Source organism: Asterias rubens, chromosome 15 (genome assembly GCF_902459465.1).
Source record: "Asterias rubens chromosome 15, eAstRub1.3, whole genome shotgun sequence".
NCBI lineage: Eukaryota > Metazoa > Echinodermata > Asteroidea > Forcipulatida > Asteriidae > Asterias > Asterias rubens.
The window spans coordinates 8,441,793-8,460,713 of NC_047076.1; the positions used below are offsets into that span (position 1 = coordinate 8,441,793).

The 18,921-nt window shown below is 39.3% G+C and overlaps 1 protein-coding gene and 14 non-coding genes across 15 annotated transcripts; 7 read left to right on the top strand and 8 right to left on the bottom strand.

Moving 5' to 3' along the window:
* The first annotated feature begins 642 nt into the window (after positions 1 to 642).
* Positions 643 to 715, top strand: Trnak-cuu. The gene has a single exon. It is a non-coding gene; the product is annotated as a tRNA-Lys (tRNA).
* Positions 716 to 2,700: 1,985 nt separating this feature from the next.
* Positions 2,701 to 2,773, bottom strand: Trnak-cuu. Its single transcript has one exon. It is a non-coding gene; the product is annotated as a tRNA-Lys (tRNA).
* A 754-nt stretch (positions 2,774 to 3,527) lies between these two features.
* On the bottom strand, positions 3,528 to 3,600 carry Trnak-cuu. The gene has a single exon. It is a non-coding gene; the product is annotated as a tRNA-Lys (tRNA).
* A 109-nt stretch (positions 3,601 to 3,709) lies between these two features.
* Trnak-cuu lies at positions 3,710 to 3,782 on the top strand. The gene has a single exon. It is a non-coding gene; the product is annotated as a tRNA-Lys (tRNA).
* An 818-nt stretch (positions 3,783 to 4,600) lies between these two features.
* On the bottom strand, positions 4,601 to 4,673 carry Trnak-cuu. The gene has a single exon. It is a non-coding gene; the product is annotated as a tRNA-Lys (tRNA).
* A 110-nt stretch (positions 4,674 to 4,783) lies between these two features.
* Trnak-cuu lies at positions 4,784 to 4,856 on the top strand. Its single transcript has one exon. It is a non-coding gene; the product is annotated as a tRNA-Lys (tRNA).
* An 816-nt stretch (positions 4,857 to 5,672) lies between these two features.
* Positions 5,673 to 5,745, bottom strand: Trnak-cuu. The gene has a single exon. It is a non-coding gene; the product is annotated as a tRNA-Lys (tRNA).
* A 109-nt stretch (positions 5,746 to 5,854) lies between these two features.
* Trnak-cuu lies at positions 5,855 to 5,927 on the top strand. The gene has a single exon. It is a non-coding gene; the product is annotated as a tRNA-Lys (tRNA).
* An 813-nt stretch (positions 5,928 to 6,740) lies between these two features.
* Positions 6,741 to 6,813, bottom strand: Trnak-cuu. Its single transcript has one exon. It is a non-coding gene; the product is annotated as a tRNA-Lys (tRNA).
* A 110-nt stretch (positions 6,814 to 6,923) lies between these two features.
* On the top strand, positions 6,924 to 6,996 carry Trnak-cuu. The gene has a single exon. It is a non-coding gene; the product is annotated as a tRNA-Lys (tRNA).
* An 813-nt stretch (positions 6,997 to 7,809) lies between these two features.
* Positions 7,810 to 7,882, bottom strand: Trnak-cuu. The gene has a single exon. It is a non-coding gene; the product is annotated as a tRNA-Lys (tRNA).
* A 110-nt stretch (positions 7,883 to 7,992) lies between these two features.
* On the top strand, positions 7,993 to 8,065 carry Trnak-cuu. The gene has a single exon. It is a non-coding gene; the product is annotated as a tRNA-Lys (tRNA).
* An 801-nt stretch (positions 8,066 to 8,866) lies between these two features.
* On the bottom strand, positions 8,867 to 8,939 carry Trnak-cuu. Its single transcript has one exon. It is a non-coding gene; the product is annotated as a tRNA-Lys (tRNA).
* A 109-nt stretch (positions 8,940 to 9,048) lies between these two features.
* Trnak-cuu lies at positions 9,049 to 9,121 on the top strand. Its single transcript has one exon. It is a non-coding gene; the product is annotated as a tRNA-Lys (tRNA).
* An 875-nt stretch (positions 9,122 to 9,996) lies between these two features.
* LOC117299797 (uncharacterized protein K02A2.6-like) lies at positions 9,997 to 12,024 on the bottom strand. The gene has a single exon (XM_033783319.1). It carries the CDS (start codon positions 11,670 to 11,672, stop codon positions 10,563 to 10,565), a length of 1,110 nt encoding a protein of 369 aa, XP_033639210.1. The 5' UTR covers positions 11,673 to 12,024; the 3' UTR covers positions 9,997 to 10,562.
* Between the last annotated feature and the right edge of the window lie 6,897 nt (positions 12,025 to 18,921).

Sequence of the window (18,921 nt, forward strand, 5' to 3'; positions counted from 1 at the left end):
AACATTGAGTCACATGCCATTCAATCACGTGAGGGCAGCATGCACAGAGTGCAAGTGTTAATTTGGTAGTCTGGTTCCCAGACCCAAAAATCTCCGACTAGGCTCTGTCAAGATTTTTAACAAGAGACGTCAAGGAATCTTTGGTCAGGGAACCAGACTATTAATTTGGGTCATATTTTTTTTCCCCAGGAAAGAATGATGAGGCCCTTTACCTACTTTCGAAAGGGCCCGGCTAGCTAGAGAGTACGTGTGTTGTTAGTCTTGGCCCAAGACTATGGTGCTTGATCCTGGATAGTGTACTAGTGTGTTGTGAGCGTAGGAGCGTTGACCCCGCGACCCGTGTGAATGATAACAAAGGAACTCGCGGGAAAACAAACCGCGGGAAAATTTGTTTCGCGCGGTTTTGTTCATGTACAACAACAGTACACTAACAGTACAGGCATTCACGCTCTACAGGGCACTCGTTCAGAATAGATAACATGCCATTTCCCCATGAAATGATGCAAAGACATTTTACCTGAACCCCAGTCGTCTCTTACTAAACCATCAATGTATGAAACATACACAGAACAGAGAAAAATTATTACAATTTTGGTGGTTCAAAATAACTATAAATTCTCTTGAATACCTGACTGAGTGTAAGCCCGGTTAGCTCAGTCGGTAGAGCATGGGACTCTTAATCCCAGGGTCGTGGGTTCGAGCCCCACATTGGGCGCACATATTTTTTTCTTAGTTTACTAATGTGTAAGTATTCTTAAATGAAAAACGGATCGATTTACAAGTGAAAGTTTGAGGAAACAGAGTTTTCTTCAATTTTTTCATTCTTCGCTCGGTAGAGCATCGGGCCGGGACTCTTAATCCTCTGGTCATGGATTCTAGCCCTACATTGGGCGAACATGTAATTTTTTGGCGAATTCGGAATTAACTTTACTTATTAAAAATAACCTGGATGTGAACCAGGTACATACATTTTGTTTCCTCAAGGCCTCATACTGAGACAAAACAGATTGGGGCACTAATTTCTTTTTTGAGGAGAGGGTCAATAAAATTTTGGAGCCAGGTCAGCTCAGTCGGTAGAGCATGGGACTCTTAATTTCAGGGTCATGGGTTCAAGCCCCACATTCGGCGCCATTTCTTGCAAATTCGAGAATGGGAATTCTTTTCTCTCCAAAGTATGTGTATGATGAACCACAAAACACAAGACGACAGGAAACTGAATTTTCTTATTTCCTCAAAGCCTCATCTGAGACAAAACAGATTCTTGCTCACTCATTTTTGTTTTAAAGAGAGGGTCAATAATAGTATGTAGCCCGGTTAGCTCAGTCGGTAGAGCATGGGACACTTAATACCAGGGTTATGGCGCACATTTTTTGCAAATTCGAGAATGGGAATTTGTTTCTCCAAATACGTGTATGATGAACCACAAAACACAAGACGACAGGAAACTGATTTTTTTTTATTAAAGTCACCTGGAAGTGATATTTTGTCAAAATAAGACTTTTGTCACTAAAATATGTGTTTCGATGAGTGGAATATGAATAAACAATTAACTAAAGTTTAAAGAAATTAGTTTCCATGTGAAAACAAATTTGAAAATAAGCCCGACCCGTGAGGGCGCTGTTCGTGACGTCAATCGAGGCGCGATGAATCGCATGCAGTGCCAACACAAGATAGTGATGCTTGGCGCAAGCTAAAAACATGCCCTCAAAGTTGAAACAATACCTGATTTTGTTTACGTTAGGCAAATGCTCATTTAGGTTCGCTACGTCTTGCAGTTACCTTCTTCGAATTCCCCACTAGCTGGAAAAATTGTTGGGATGGCGTCATGTTTTAGAAAAGAACTTTTCTCTTCAGGTCAAAATGTGTAGTGTATTCCGGGTTCTCGAAGCACGACGGCTCGAAGTGTTTGCTACACAGCGCTCGAAAAGACGTCGGACCGGACCACTTTGCAAACTGACCCCATCTTTAGTTGTTTTGCTGCATCCAGCAGCAATACACCTAGTCGACATTGCCGGAAACATGCAAGAAAAACCTTTTTCGAAACGTACAACTCAAGACTAGGACTTGAATGTACTTGCACGTACGTGTGTTCGATGTTCGATCGAGGCAAAGTCTGCCTCGATTGACGTCAGAAAAGGGGTAGGCGGAGTCACCCCCACACAACTTTTTTTTTGTTGAACATATAAACCGTTAAAAACAATTATTCAAACAATTATTTTAGTGTTCAGAAACATATAATAATAATAATAATATCGAAGTCTTATATAGCGCACGTATCTACCAAACAAGGTACTCAAAGCGCTGAGTATATACAAACTTTCAGAAAGATAGGTAATTGCAGTGATGAATTCTGAGACCCAATTATTTAGCACCTTACGGCGCATTAAGCAGCCACAACCAGGAACACCGGGGCGAACCCCTTCTCTTTTCGATAAGTGCACTGGGTTCTTTTACATGCGTTACACAACACATGGGACCAACGGCTTTACGTCCCATCCGAAGGACGAAGCAATGGTTAAGTGTCTTGCTCAAGGACACAGTGTCACGGCTGGGGATTCGAACCCACACGCTGCTGATCAGAAACACCAGAGTTTGAATTCGGTGCTCTTAACCGCTCGGCCACGACACTAATGTTTGAGGAAAAAATTACATTTCCAGGTGACTCTAAGTTGTTTTTTAATGGAGTGAACAAAAAGCATGCGCCCGATGTGGGGCTCGAACCCACGACCCTGGGATTAAGAGTCCCATGCTCTACCGACTGAGCTAACCGGGCAGTTCATGATGGCATGCCCTGGATGTGAACCAAGTACAGACAGCTACGTCTCTGCAATCCTCATACTAATAAATAAAGATGGTGTTTTTTTTTAAGAGTCGGCAAATTGATAAGCAGCCCGGATAGCTCAGTCGGTAGAGCATGGGACTCTCTTAATCCCAGGGTCGTGGGTTCGAGCCTCACATTGGGCGCACATATTTTTTTCGAAGACATGGGATTCAATTTTCTTAGTTTAATATCTGTAAGTATTCTTAAATGAAACAAGGATCAATTTAAAAGTGAAAATTTGAGGTAACAGAGTTCTCTTCAAATTTCTCATTCTTCGCTCGGTAGAGCATGGCACTGTTAATCCCATGGTCATGGGTTCTAGCCATACATTGGGCGAAAATTTAATTTTTTGGCAAATTTGGAATTAACTTTACTTTTTAAAAATACACTGGATGTGAACCAAGTACACCATTTTGTTTCCTCAAGGCCTCATACTGAGACAAAACAGGTTCTTGCTCACTAATTTTTTTTTAAGAGAGGGTCAATAATTTTATGTAGCCGGTTAGCTCAGTCGGTAGAGCATGGGACACTTAATACACCAGGGTTATGGGTTCGAGCCCCACATTCGGCGCATATTTTTGGCAAATTCGAGAATGGGATTTTTTTCCCCGCCAAATTATGTGTACGATGAACCACAAAACACAAGACGACATGAAACTGAATGTTCTTGTTAAGTTGCTTTTTAATGGAGTGAACAAGAAGGATGCGCCCAATGTGGGGCTCGAACCCACGACCCTGGGATTAAGAGTGCCATGCTCTACCGACTGAGCTAACCGGGCAGTTGCTGATGGCAAACCGTGGATGTGAACCAAGTACAGACAGCTACGTCTCTGCAATCCTCAGATAAATAAAGATGTTTTATTTAAAGAGTCGGCACGTTGGTAAGCAGCCCGGTTAGCTCAGTCGGTAGAGCATGGGACTCTTAATCCCAGGGTCGTGGGTTCGAGCCCCACATTGGGCGCACATATTTTTGCAAATTCGAAAATAGAAACTTAATTTTTTTTTTCTCCAAATTATGTGTACTAGGCCTATGTATTATAGGAACACAGTGCCTTGGATCGGACGAGTTGGTCTATCAAAAATTGGACTCCCATAATGGCCGACCGTGTTAGTCGACGTAGTAAAAGGAAAACTGTGCAATTTCGAGGCATGTTTGTGTTGAGCATTGTTTTCCACTTTTACAACATCTTTCTAATCATATGCATTTTATAACAAACGGTTACAATCGCGGTTCGATGTTCGATCGAGGCAAAGTCTGCCTCGATTGACGTCACAAAAGGGGGTAGGTGGAGTCATCCCCAAACAACTTTATATATTTTTTAAACATATAAATCGTTACAAACAATTACTCAAAAAATTATTTTATTGTTCATAAACATAAATACTCCAATGCTTGAAGAAGAAAAAAATCTATTTCCTGGTGACTTTAAAGAAATTTCAAACTTATGTATATATATGTATCAAAGAATAACGAGTCGATTTACACAAAACGACAGTTCAAAGAAACTGACTCCTTCACAACAGGCCAAATGATTAGTTGCTCCTATTTTTTGCAAAATGCAATTATTTTGTATTGATCGATGGGGGGGGGGGGGGGGGGCGACTATTAGTGTCTGAAAGGTTTAGAATTGTTTATCTTTTCGGAATTTAACCCCATAAAAAACCCAGTACTTGTTCCTTCCAGCTTCAGCTTTTTTTTAGAAAGAGATAACGCGTGAAGCAAAACAATGAAATAAAATAAGTTCTATAATAAGAAGCCATATTTAACAAAAGAACATTCGCCCAATGTGGGGCTCGAACCCACGACCCTGGGATTAAGAGTCCCATGCTCTACCGACTGAGCTAACCGGGCAGTTGCTGATGGCAAACCGTGGATGTGAACCAAGTACAGACAGCTACGTCTCTGCAATCCTCAGATAAATAAAGATGTTTTTTTTTAAAGAGCCGGCACGTTGGTAAGCAGCCCGGTTAGCTCTGTCGGTAGAGCATGGGACTCTTCATCCCAGGGTCGTGGGTTCGAGCCCCACATTGGGCGCACATATTATTTTTTGCAAATTCGAAAATAGAAATTTAATTTTTTTTCTCCAAATTATGTGTACTAGGCCTATGTATTAAAGGAACACAGTGCCTTGGATCGGACGAGTTGGTCTATCAAAAATTGGACTCCCATAATGGCCGACCGTGTTAGTCGACGTAGTAAAAGGAAAACTGTGCAATTTCGAGGCATGTTTGTGTTGAGCATTGTTTTCCACTTTTACAACATCTTTCTAATCATATGCATTTTATAACAAACGGTTACAATCGCGGTTCGATGTTCGATCGAGGCAAAGTCTGCCTCGATTGACGTCACAAAAGGGGGTAGGTGGAGTCATCCCCAAACAACTTTATATATTTTTTAAACATATAAATCGTTACAAACAATTACTTAAAAAATTATTTTATTGTTCATAAACATAAATACTCCAATGCTTGAAGAAGAAAAAAATCTATTTCCTGGTGACTTTAAAGAAATTTCAAACTTATGTATATGTATGTATCAAAGAACAACGAGTCGATTTACACAAAACGACAGTTCAAAGAAACTGACTCCTTCACAACAGGCCAAATGATTAGTTGCTCCTATTTTTTGCAAAATGCAATTATTTTGTATTGATCGATGGGGGGGGGGGGGGCGACTATTAGTGTCTGAAAGGTTTAGAATTGTTTATCTTTTCGGAATTTAACCCCATAAAAACCCAGTACTTGTTCCTTCCAGCTTCAGCTTTTTTTTAGAAAGAGATAACGCGTGAAGCAAAACAATGAAATAAAATAAGTTCTATAATAAGAAGCCATTAACAAAAGAAAGAACATTCGCCCAATGTGGGGCTCGAACCCACGACCCTGGGATTAAGAGTCCCATGCTCTACCGACTGAGCTAACCGGGCAGTTGCTGATGGCAAACCGTGGATGTGAACCAAGTACAGACAGCTACGTCTCTGCAATCCTCAGATAAATAAAGATGTTTTTTTTAAAGAGCCGGCACGTTGGTAAGCAGCCCGGTTAGCTCAGTCGGTAGAGCATGGGACTCTTAATTCCAGGGTCGTGGGTTCGAGCCCCACATTGGGCGCACATATTTTTGCAAATTCGAAAATAGAAATTTAATTTTTTTTCTCCAAATTATGTGTACTAGGCCTATGTATTAAAGGAACACAGTGCCTTGGATCGGACGAGTTGGTCTATCAAAAATTGGACTCCCATAATGCTCGACCGTGTTAGTCGACGTAGTAAAAGGAAAACTGTGCAATTTCGAGGCATGTTTGTGTTGAGCATTGTTTTCCACTTTTACAACATCTTTCTAATCATATGCATTTTATAACAAACGGTTACAATCGCGGTTCGATGTTCGATCGAGGCAAAGTCTGCCTCGATTGACGTCACAAAAGGGGGTAGGTGGAGTCATCCCCAAACAACTTTATATATTTTTTAAACATATAAATCGTTACAAACAATTACTCAAAAAATTATTTTATTGTTCATAAACATAAATACTCCAATGCTTGAAGAAGAAAAAAATCTATTTCCTGGTGACTTTAAAGAAATTTCAAACTTATGTATATATATGTATCAAAGAATAACGAGTCGATTTACACAAAACGACAGTTCAAAGAAACTGACTCCTTCACAACAGGCCAAATGATTAGTTGCTCCTATTTTTTGCAAAATGCAATTATTTTGTATTGATCGATGGGGGGGGGGGGGGGCGACTATTAGTGTCTGAAAGGTTTAGAATTGTTTATCTTTTCGGAATTTAACCCCATAAAAAACCCAGTACTTGTTCCTTCCAGCTTCAGCTTTTTTTTAGAAAGAGATAACGCGTGAAGCAAAACAATGAAATAAAATAAGTTCTATAATAAGAAGCCATATTTAACAAAAGAACATTCGCCCAATGTGGGGCTCGAACCCACGACCCTGGGATTAAGAGTCCCATGCTCTACCGACTGAGCTAACCGGGCAGTTGCTGATGGCAAACCGTGGATGTGAACCAAGTACAGACAGCTACGTCTCTGCAATCCTCAGATAAATAAAGATGTTTTTTTTTAAAGAGTCGGCACGTTGGTAAGCAGCCCGGTTAGCTCTGTCGGTAGAGCATGGGACTCTTCATCCCAGGGTCGTGGGTTCGAGCCCCACATTGGGCGCACATATTATTTTTTGCAAATTCGAAAATAGAAATTTAATTTTTTTTCTCCAAATTATGTGTACTAGGCCTATGTATTAAAGGAACACAGTGCCTTGGATCGGACGAGTTGGTCTATCAAAAATTGGACTCCCATAATGGCCGACCGTGTTAGTCGACGTAGTTAAAGGAAAACTGTGCAATTTCGAGGCATGTTTGTGTTGAGCATTGTTTTCCACTTTTACAACATCTTTCTAATCATATGCATTTTATAACAAACGGTTACAATCGCGGTTCGATGTTCGATCGAGGCAAAGTCTGCCTCGATTGACGTCACAAAAGGGGGTAGGTGGAGTCATCCCCAAACAACTTTATATATTTTTTAAACATATAAATCGTTACAAACAATTACTCAAAAAGTTATTTTATTGTTCATAAACATAAATACTCCAATGCTTGAAGAAGAAAAAAATCTATTTCCTGGTGACTTTAAAGAAATTTCAAACTTATGTATATGTATGTATCAAAGAATAACGAGTCGATTTACACAAAACGACAGTTCAAAGAAACTGACTCCTTCACAACAGGCCAAATGATTAGTTGCTCCTATTTTTTGCAAAATGCAATTATTTTGTATTGATCGATGGGGGGGGGGGCGACTATTAGTGTCTGAAAGGTTTAGAATTGTGTATCTTTTCGGAATTTAACCCCATAAAAACCCAGTACTTGTTCCTTCCAGCTTCAGCTTTTTTTTAGAAAGAGATAACGCGTGAAGCAAAACAATGAAATAAAATAAGTTATATAATAAGAAGCCATTAACAAAAGAAAGAACATTCGCCCAATGTGGGGCTCGAACCCACGACCCTGGGATTAAGAGTCCCATGCTCTACCGACTGAGCTAACCGGGCAGTTGCTGATGGCAAACCGTGGATGTGAACCAAGTACAGACAGCTACGTCTCTGCAATCCTCAGATAAATAAAGATGTTTTTTTTTAAAGAGCCGGCACGTTGGTAAGCAGCCCGGTTAGCTCAGTCGGTAGAGCATGGGACTCTTAATCCCAGGGTCGTGGGTTCGAGCCCCACATTGGGCGCACATATTTTTGCAAATTCGAAAATAGAAATTTAATTTTTTTTCTCCAAATTATGTGTACTAGGCCTATGTATTAAAGGAACACAGTGCCTTGGATCGGACGAGTTGGTCTATCAAAAATTGGACTCCCATAATGCTCGACCGTGTTAGTCGACGTAGTAAAAGGAAAACTGTGCAATTTCGAGGCATGTTTGTGTTGAGCATTGTTTTCCACTTTTACAACATCTTTCTAATCATATGCATTTTATAACAAACGGTTACAATCGCGGTTCGATGTTCGATCGAGGCAAAGTCTGCCTCGATTGACGTCACAAAAGGGGGTAGGTGGAGTCATCCCCAAACAACTTTATATATTTTTTAAACATATAAATCGTTACAAACAATTACTTAAAAAATTATTTTATTGTTCATAAACATAAATACTCCAATGTTTGAAGAAGAAAAAAAATCTATTTCCTGGTGACTTTAAAGACATTTCAAACTTATGTATATATATGTATCAAAGAATAACGAATCGATTTACACAAAACGACAGTTCAAAGAAACTGACTCCTTCACAACAGGCCAAATGATTAGTTGCTCCTATTTTTTGCAAAATGCAATTATTTTGTATTGATCTATGGGGGGGGGGGCGACTATTAGTGTTTAGAATTGTTTATCTTTTCGGAATTTAACCCCATAAAAACCCAGTACTTGTTCCTTCCAGCTTCAGCTTTTTTTTAGAAAGAGATAACGCGTGAAGCAAAACAATGAAATAAAATAAGTTCTATAATAAGAAGCCATTAACAAAAGAAAGAACATTCGCCCAATGTGGGGCTCGAACCCACGACCCTGGGATTAAGAGTCCCATGCTCTACCGACTGAGCTAACCGGGCAGTTGCTGATGGCAAACCGTGGATGTGAACCAAGTACAGACAGCTACGTCTCTGCAATCCTCAGATAAATAAAGATGTTTTTTTTAAAGAGTCGGCACGTTGGTAAGCAGCCCGGTTAGCTCTGTCGGTAGAGCATGGGACTCTTAATCCCAGGGTCGTGGGTTCGAGCCCCACATTGGGCGCACATATTTTGGCAAATTCGAAAATAGAAATTTAATTATTTTTTTCTCTAAATTATGTGTACTAGGCCTATGTATTAAAGGAATTTGGAAAGTGGGAGTGCAAACTGAAAAAGTGGGAGTGCAACCTAAAATCACTACAAAAAAATAGAAACATTGTGTGCTTAGCACACAACACGAGCGCGCAGCGCCAAGTCTGTCTCCCCCCCCCCCCCCCCCTTAAGGGCCCTGGAAGCTCTGGCTACTGTAGGTGCTCTCTGGTGGTTTCTGATGCATTTGTGGTACCTATTTCTGTTACAAGTAAACTGTATTGAAAATTGTAAACTGTATTGAAAATTGTAAACGTAATCAACGTCCACTATATATTATTAAACTGTATAAAATGTTTCTGGGTCAATATTAGGCAAGTTCAAAGCAGTTACTTGGACCATGGAGCTGTGCTTGGACCCATTTAGCCTGAAATGATTCAAAAGCGATACAAATAATGCAGTACAAGTTTGCTGTCAACAAAATATTTTTGGGCATGTATTACTCTTGATACAAATTTTGCTTTCAGACTAAAAAAAAATGAAGAGGTTTTGAAGAAATTAAGAGTTATCATTTACTAATGTAAATTTTCTATCCATTCTTGTCCATTCGATTTAAGAACTATAGGCCTAAGGTCAAGAAGCTGATAATAGTTTTTGTATTTATTTTAAACAAATCAATTAGTTAATGTAAAAATAATGATTCACACAAGTATTTGCAACCAATCAAAATGCCAAGAGTGATTTACATGTACCATAATTGTTTGCTTAATTTAAACTGACTGATCATGGTAATTAATATTTTCCTTAGTATTTGTTTAGGTTTCATAACGTTTAAGTCTTATAGGTGTAATGTGCTTCAGAGACCCGCCATGTTTGTGTATCAAACTGTGTCGATTTATTGATCAATCTGTAATCACATTAACATTCACATGAGGGCGCTATAACAAAACTGTATACTTATAGTATTCAATAGTACATGTAGTTGAATACATGACATCCCCCTTTTACAGAATAGTGTTAACATTGAAACTACTGTTTAAGTAAATAAAATTACATTTTTGACTCTCCCTGTCCTTGGATGTGCTGTTAAAATATCTAGTGTCTTTAACAAGTTTCTAATTTCAAACACTTTAAATTTCAACAATCATAATAAACAATTTTTTATGCATTTAAACAACTGGCTATTGTAGTACCATACTGTTGATTCTCCTTACTGCAACTTTAATTTAGATTTTAACATTTCTCTTAAATGACAACTCAATTTTCAATTGATTTATCTTAACATTTAACTTTTATAAATTTCTCAAAGCTGTGTACTCACTAACAGTTACCTTGAAATCAACTTTGTTGTTGCCCGAAATGTTAACTCTGGTTTTACATAGTAGACAAGTCTGGTTTACATGTTTACTTATTTCTTAGCATTCTTCGACATATCTTCTTGGTTGTCTGATCATTCTACCACTCCTGCTCTGTTGTACAACTGTTTGGGGATTTTTGTCCAGCTGTTGTGATCTTTTGTGTGACACATGATCTAGGTCTGGCGGTTCTAGATTGGGAGGATCTTCTTTGGTTTTAAGAAGATGTTTTCTGTTTCTTCTTAGTTCTCCCATGGGTGTTCTCACAATGTACGATCTAGGTTCTTGTGTTTTCTGTGTCACAACAGCTGGTTTCCAAGTTCCATCTTTTTGTTGTACTCTGACAGTATCACCTATGTTCAGATTTGGTAGTTTGCTGGAGTTTCTGTCATGGTACATTTTTTGTACTGTTTGCCTATTGATCAGTTGTTGTTGGATATCAGTCTGAACTTTTGGTTGCAACAGTTTGGCATGTGTAGGTAGAATGCTCCTTGTTCTCCTACTCATAAGCAACTGACATGGTGACCCAAGGTGTTGATCTATGGGTGTGTTTCTGTACTCCAATAGACTTAGATATGGATCTTGGTTGCTTTTGTTTGCTTTCTTTAGCATTTGTTTCACGGTTTGAATGGTTCTTTCTGCCATTCCATTGGACTGTGCATACCCAGGGCTAGACTTCACATGATTGAATTGCCATGTATGTGCAAATTCCCTGAACGCATTGCTACTGTACTGCGGTCCTCCATCTGAGATCACATGATCTGGAATTCCGTGACGAGCAAATATGCTCTTTAGTACAGTTATGACACCTTTGCTGGTAGTGTCATCTAGCAACATTATTTCCGGAAATTTCGAATAGTAGTCCACTACTATCAAATATGTTCTTGAACCCAGATAAAATAGATCGGTTCCAACTTTGGACCATGCACGTTCTGGGGTCGTGTGCGGAATCATTGGTTCTTTCATGTTTGATTTTCTGTGTTCTAGACAGATTGCACACCTGCTGCACATGTCTTCTATTTGTTTTGACATCCCTGGCCAATATAGAGTATCTCGTGCCCTAGCTTTGCACTTGTTTATGCCCAAGTGACTACTGTGTATCTTGTTCAGCATTTCTTGCTGCAGTGCCTTAGGAACGATTAATTTGTAACAGTAACTCTTCAGCGACATGGATTTCTTCTCTAAAGTCCCAATATGGTTTTATCTCATCAGGCACTTCCTGTTTTGTGTCTGGCCAACCAACACTGTGGTTGTGACCATCTGTAGTGTTTTGTCTTTCTTTGTTGTTTCTCTGAACTCACAACGTTTTACGTCACTTATTGGTAGGTTAGAGACTAGCATGTGTACCTGCATTTCTATTTCATTTTTGTCATCTCCAGTTTGTTCTGTTGGCAGGTATGCTCTTGATAGCGTATCAGCTATTATCATTTCTTTGCTTGTGCCAGGTTTATGCACAACTTTTATGTCATACTTCTGTACTGCTAACAGCATTCTTTGGATGCGTGGTGGCGCTGTTGACAGAGGTTTCTTGGTAAAGGATTCGAAAGGTTTGTGATCACTTATTACGGTCACGTGCCTGCCATATATGTACTGGTGAAATTTTTTGCAGCCAAATGTAATGGCAAGCATTTCTTTTTCTATTTGTGCATAGCCTTTTTCCGCTTGTGTTAGTGCTTTGGAAGCATAGGCCACAGGATTGCCTTCTTGTGTCAACACAGCTCCCAACCCATCCTTACTGGCATCTACTGATAATTCTACTGGCGTATCTACATCAAAATACTTCAATGTAGGAGTCGATGTTGCAAAGTTTTTTAGTTTGTTGTAGGCATCTTCTTGTTCTTTTTCCCAGTGCCATTCTGTCTCCTTTTTTAACAGGATTCTGAGCGGAGCTGACATTGCGGATAGAGATGGGATGAACCTCCCTATGTACTGAATCATTCCCAGAAATCTTTCCAAGTCTTTTCTAGACTCGAGAGTTGGCATTTCCAGAATGGCCTTTACTTTGGCTTTGTCTGGTTTTATGCCTTCACGGGATAACTCACGTCCCAAGTACTGGATTTCTGTTTGTGCTATTTTGCACTTTGCTTTGTTCAGTTTTATATTTTTCGATCTTGCTATTTCTAGAACCTGTCTCAACCTTGCATCATGTTCCTCCCTACTTTTCCCATACACAAGAATATCATCTATGTAGCATACTGCTCCATCAACATTCTCTAGTAATTCAGACATTCTCTTGTGAAATACTTCTGATGCACTATGGATACCGAATGGCAATCTCATAAACTTGTACCTTCCAAAAGGTGTGTTAAACGTACAGAGATCTGAGCTCTGTTTGTCTAATGGGACTTGCCAATACTGTGCCTTGTCTAGTTTACTGACTAACTCTTCAATCACTGGTATGTGATAGTGCTTTGGGATCTAGACAAAGTCTGAGCTTGCCATTTGGTTTCTCTACAATTACCAATGAATTTACCCAGTCTGTACGGTAATCAACTTTCTCTACAATGTTATGTTCAACCAATCTGTCCAGTTCTTCTTTGAGTCTGTCTCGTAGTGCGAACGGTACTCGTCGCGGTGGATGTACAACCGGAGTAGCATTCTCATCAAGCTTGATGTGATGACATCTGTCGAAACATCCCGTTCCGTCGAAAACGTCTGCATATTCATTTGTGATGTCTGTTTTCTCCATGTTGTCTATACGCTTGATAAGCTGCATTTTATTTGCTGCATCCAGTCCGAGTAAGTTTTGTCCACTCTCGACCACTACGAACTCAAGTTTATGTGAGATTCCACGATGGCATACCTTGATTATACACTTGCTGACAACTGGTATTTTCTCACCACTATAGTTGATCAGTCTCACAGCAGTGTTTGTCACTTGCGGATTCCTTCTAATTCGCTTTAGGGTGTTCTGCGAGATGATGTTTGCTTGGGCTCCAGTGTCTATTTTCAGTTGTAGACGCTTGTGGTTCACCTTCAGATTTACGAACCAGTCTTTTGTCTTGTCTTCGTGTTTGTCTGTCTCTTCATGTGTACCCACAGGGCCTATGAAGAGTTCTTCCATCTGTTCTGAAGCCGCGTGTATAGCTAGCTGCAGTATTTGGCGTAGCCTTCCAACCACTGCGTGCCCTGCAGCATCTGGCATAGTGATTGGGTTTCTTGCACTTGTGACAGGTCTGTCCATAAGCTGGACAGCTTCTTGGAGGGTGAGATGTCCCACATTTGCCACATGTCCTTTTCTTTGTTTCTATTGTGCTTTGGGTTTTTGCCTCCTTCTTCTTTTGTTTGGGCCTAACTCCAACTTTATGCACAGCTGTTGCCGCATTGTTATTTTCTCCTGTATTGCTCAGGCTTTCTATCTGTGTTTTGCTTGCTTCTGCAGCACGGCATATCTCTATTACTCTGGTCAAGTCTATCTTGCTTTCCCTAAGCATTCGCTCCCGAACAACATCACTGGTCACGCCACATATTATGTTGTCGCGTATGAGGCTTTCTGTCAATTCCCCAAATTCACAATCTTTGGCCAGTGTTTTTAGTTCAGTTACAAAGTTGTCGACTGTCTCACCTTGATGTTGACTTCGCTTGAAGAACTGATGTCTCAGGAACGCTTGTGATGTGTTTGACTTGCAGTGAGCCTCAAACCTTTCTTTGATTTTTACAAGCTTTTCTTTGTCGTCCGGTTGTTCCCACTTGAACGTGTTGTACAATCGCAGCGCGTCTTCTCCCGCTATGGTTAAAAAGAGTGCCGTTTTCTGATTGTCAGGCTCATTGGTCTTTCCGGTGGCGAGCATGTACAGGTCAAATCGCTGCAAAAACCATTTGTAGTTGTCCGCTAGGTTTCCCTGCAATGACAACCCTTTCGGCAGCTCAATTTTGTCAATTTTTATGGACTTTTGAAGTGTTTCACTTCTGACACCATGTAATGTGCTTCAGAGACCCGCCATGTTTGTGTATCAAACTGTGTCGATTTATTGATCAATCTGCAATCACATTAACATTCACATGAGGGCGCTATAACAAAACTGTATACTTAGAGTATTCAATAGTACATGTAGTTGAATACATGACAATAGGTTGTTTAATTGTTGAAACTGGGTCAAAGGCAATTTGTAAACAGTCTGCGGAGAATAAAGAACAAACAGTTACGAAAGACAGTGCCATTTAAGTAGTTCCACTGGGCAAAAAAACGTACCATGCATTGAAAAATAAATTTGGGAGGTCTACAGCAAAACCGACTTGAGATTTGTAAAGAAACATGAACCAGTTTTTAAACCTTTTGAGCGGAAAATAAACATCGTTTTGTCAACTGCATGAACACCCAAGAGATGCAAACATTGAAATCCAAAAAAGTCTCGATGTTTCAAACAAACTCTACAACGAACAAACGATGTGCCCTTGAATTTCTAGAAGGAAAAAAGATCGTCATGTTTGCCGCCGTCGAGTTTGGAAAAACTGCGGAACCAATCTACAAAGCAACTGCAGAATGTATGCGGTAAAAGGTGCACTGCGCCGCGTGTCACTCAGTTACCGATACTGACGTCATAGTAGAAAAATCCAGTGCGCGATGGTTTGTAGGGGATCGTGGAGATAAGATTGGTACCTAAAATAATCTGAACGAAAACGCGTGTGAATTTGCCTCTGTCATACCACGCGTGCATGGAGTTCATGCTGCCTGCTGATGACGGTCGATGACGCCGACTGACTGTTAAAACGAAGTCTGCGTGTCTCGCTTGCGTTGCGTTGTGTACATGTAATTTGCACGTGCGTTGTGTAATGTGTGGTTTGTGCGTTGTGTTTTGTGTGGTCGCAATGTGGTCAGCGTTTTCGAGGCAACTTCGAGCGATTGTTTTATGGTTGCGTCGTTGAAATTTTGATTCAAAAAGAAGAAGGAAATCTGGTAAAACCTGGTTAAAAAAAAATAAAAGAAGTTCAGTAATTTTCACTGAAATTATTAGACAGCACGGCTTCACCCAAGCCGTGCATCAAATTTTTGCCCGTGTTTTCAGCCCAACTGGCCGTGCTAACACGGCGTGCACGGCTCGCTAGCTAACACGTTGCTTGGATCGGACGAGTTGGTCTATCAAAAATTGGACCCCCATAATGGCCGACCGTGTTAGTCGACGTAGTAAAAGGAAAACTGTGCAATTTCGAGGCATGTTTGTGTTGAGCATTGTTTTCCACTTTTACAACATCTTTCAAATCAGAACTAAAAGCATGCGCCCAATGTGGGGCTCGAACCCACGACCCTGGGATTAAGAGTTCCGAAATACGGCGATGCCATTGGATAAAAAACCTAAACATTTTGACGTCAACAAAAGCGGTGACACCCGCCACCACACCGCGCCACTAGCTAGGTTTTAGCAGTGCGCATGCGCGAGTTGAGCAGCGCCATTACAACTAAAAGGACATGACTCAATGACGTAGTTCTTAATTTCACCAAGAAAAGGTAAATCTTTTTTGTTTTAATTTCTTCGTGTCGAAATGCATTTCCGTAAAACCGCTAGTAATTCGTGCATGGTAATCTTTGGTTATTTAGCACTTAAGAGTCAGTTCAGGTAAATATTGACATAGTTGTTCACGGTCAAAAAATGATTTTTTTTTTTATACTTTGTTGGTGGAAGGGCCTTGGGGTGCAAGTAAACAAAATTGCATTTTCAATGCTATATATAGCCCGTTGCCATGGTTACGGCTCATTTTTTTTTGCCATTTTAGGCCGATTTTTGGGTTTGAAAAACTGGTTTTTAGCTCATATTTACAACTCCACCCCACCAAAATGCAAAATTATTTCAAAAAACCTTTTATATCACTACAAAGTATCATCCTTGGCCTTCCTTGAGAAAAAAAATTATTGCTTTAAATATCACCCTTGTGCTATTTTTGCATCATGCATTACAGTATGTTTTTAGAACTTGCAAAATCGAAATTTTTACCCTATTTTTGGACCCCAAAATGTGAACTTGCCCGGGGTTTCAGAAAATTTTCCTTTCGGCTGTGATTAGGGCAAACATTGGTCTTTCCATATCTGGTGTCAAAAACTTGGGAAATTGTATCCTGTTGTGACAGTACTGCCTCAAAACTAGACTTTTTTCCCCAAAACGTGAAAAATGCCTTTTTAAGGGTCTTTTACCACATAATATCGACATACGTGTCCACGGTAAAAAAAAGGAATATTTCTCTTATACTTTGTGGATGGTAGGGACTTGGCGTCCAAATAAACAACATTTACATTTCAAATCATAATATAACACGTTGCCATGGTAACAGTTCATTTGTGTTTAGGCCACTTTAGGCCGATTTTGGGGTCTGAAAAACTGTTTTTTTAGTTAATATTTACAACTCCACCCCACCAAAAAACAAAAATATTTCATAAAACCTTTTACATCACTACAAAGTATCATCCTTGGCTTTACTTGAGACAAAAAAATATTGCTATAAATTTCACCCTTGTGCTATTTTTAGAACGTGCATTAGAGTATGTTTTTAGAATTTGCAAAATCAACATTTGAACCATATTTTTTGCCCTCAAAATTTCATTTTTTCAGGGGTCTCAGAATATTTTCCTTTCGGTTTTGATCAGGGCCAAAATTTGTCTTTTTATTTCTGGTAAGAAAAACTTGGGCAAGTGTATCCTGATGTTAACAGTACTGTCTCAAAAAAAGACTTTTTTCCCCAAACAGAAAAATGCATTTTGAATTGTCTTTTCTTCATATTGAATTTCTAACATTAAAAAGTAATAATAACAATCTTGCAGCTTTTCCTAAGCACTAGTGGATTACCCAACATTGATCAGGAACTGTTGATGACCTTAATTTTAGAATTTGCCCGGCAAACAATGTTTTGTGAATAGCGCCTCTTTATTGAAAGTGTTCCCTTTCGGTTGTTATTGGTGTTTTCATGTCTTCTGGGTAGAAACACTGTGTTTATTGTATCCTGTTGTGACTGATCATGCCTTAAGTAAAGTAATTTTTCCAAAAACAATGCATGCTTGTTAAAAATCTGGCACTGTTTCCATGCCCTTTGAGTAATTAATACAAAGTTTTTATTTAAACATAATGGTATCCAACCAAACCATAACCAATGTTTTGCCACTGAGAGTTCTTGATTTGGCTACTTTACCTATTGTACAGGTATGATTCCCATTGCAAGTAGAGTGCGATGAGCATTCTTTACAAGTTGTCTTTAATACAGGGCCTACTCTCCTTGGTCCCTGCCTGCTACCAAATGTAAAACTTTTCATAGAGATAGAGATCATAAACAATGTAGTTTATGTGCTTGAGGCAGATGGTTTAGAGCATCCAATCATGTCCAACACAAATGTGGGAAATTAAAAAGCCCGCTTAAAAGTGTTGGAAAAGTTTGCCAAGATCTTATTAAAAACAATGATACTAACGATTTGCAAGATGAGCGTAAGAGATCATTTAAAAGGAACACGTTGCATGGGATCGGTCAAGTTGGTATTTGAAATGCGTTTGTAACCGTTTGTTATAAAATGCATGGTTAGAAAGATGTTTTTGAGTGATACTTGTGTGGATCATTATATTCTACTTTTAAAATATCTTTCTAATCGTATGCATTTTGTAATAAACGTTTACAAACGCTTTTCGAAGACCAACTCGACCGATCCAAGGCAACGTGTTCCTTTAATGAAACAACATTGAAAGAAGTTGTAAATACTTGCACCTGCTCAACATAAATAAGTAAGATGCATTTGCAGTGACAAAAGTTTATTCAGGCTAGTTTGATTATTTTTTCCATTCACTATCTTACTAATTCATAATTATTTATGTCTCTGAGAACGATCAACAAAAAACATTGTCAAACATTACCTGCTGAATTGTTTATCACGTTAAATAAACCAACTCTTTTAATGTTTGCAACAGTACAATTGAAAGGAACACCACCATGGGTGGGGGAACTGCTTACAGAAGGCCAAAGCAGGTGAATGGCCATTTAGATACTTTGGATACAGTACTTGCTCACTTTTAGAGCCTCTTTGTTCTGATAGGGATGAAAATGTTTAGTTTGGTAGCGGGCAGGGGACCCAGAAGACTGTTAAAAGGCCATGTATAGACAAGAATAGTAAATAATGCTCATCGCACTACTTCTCTTCTTGCAATGTGAATCATACCTGTACAACTAGGTAAAGTAGTCATGACAAAACAAGAACTCTCAGTGGCAAAGCATGGTTATAAACTTTTTATTTGTAATACTTAAAGAGCATGGAAACAGTGCCATATTTTTTTCACAAGCATGCTCGTTTTTGTGTTTTATCAATTCAAACTAAGGGATAACTTCAAAATGCATTTTAAATTGTTTTTGGAAAAATTACCATGTTTTAGGCAGAAGTGTCACAACAGGATACAATAAACCAAAGTGTTTCTCCCCAGCAGACATGCAAACCATAATGATAGCCCAATCA

Bases quoted from the DNA above. Each gene is read 5' to 3' on its own strand.
- LOC117299797 (XM_033783319.1), bottom strand. From the start codon at position 11,672: ATGTCGCTGAAGAGTTACTGTTACAAATTAATCGTTCCTAAGGCACTG.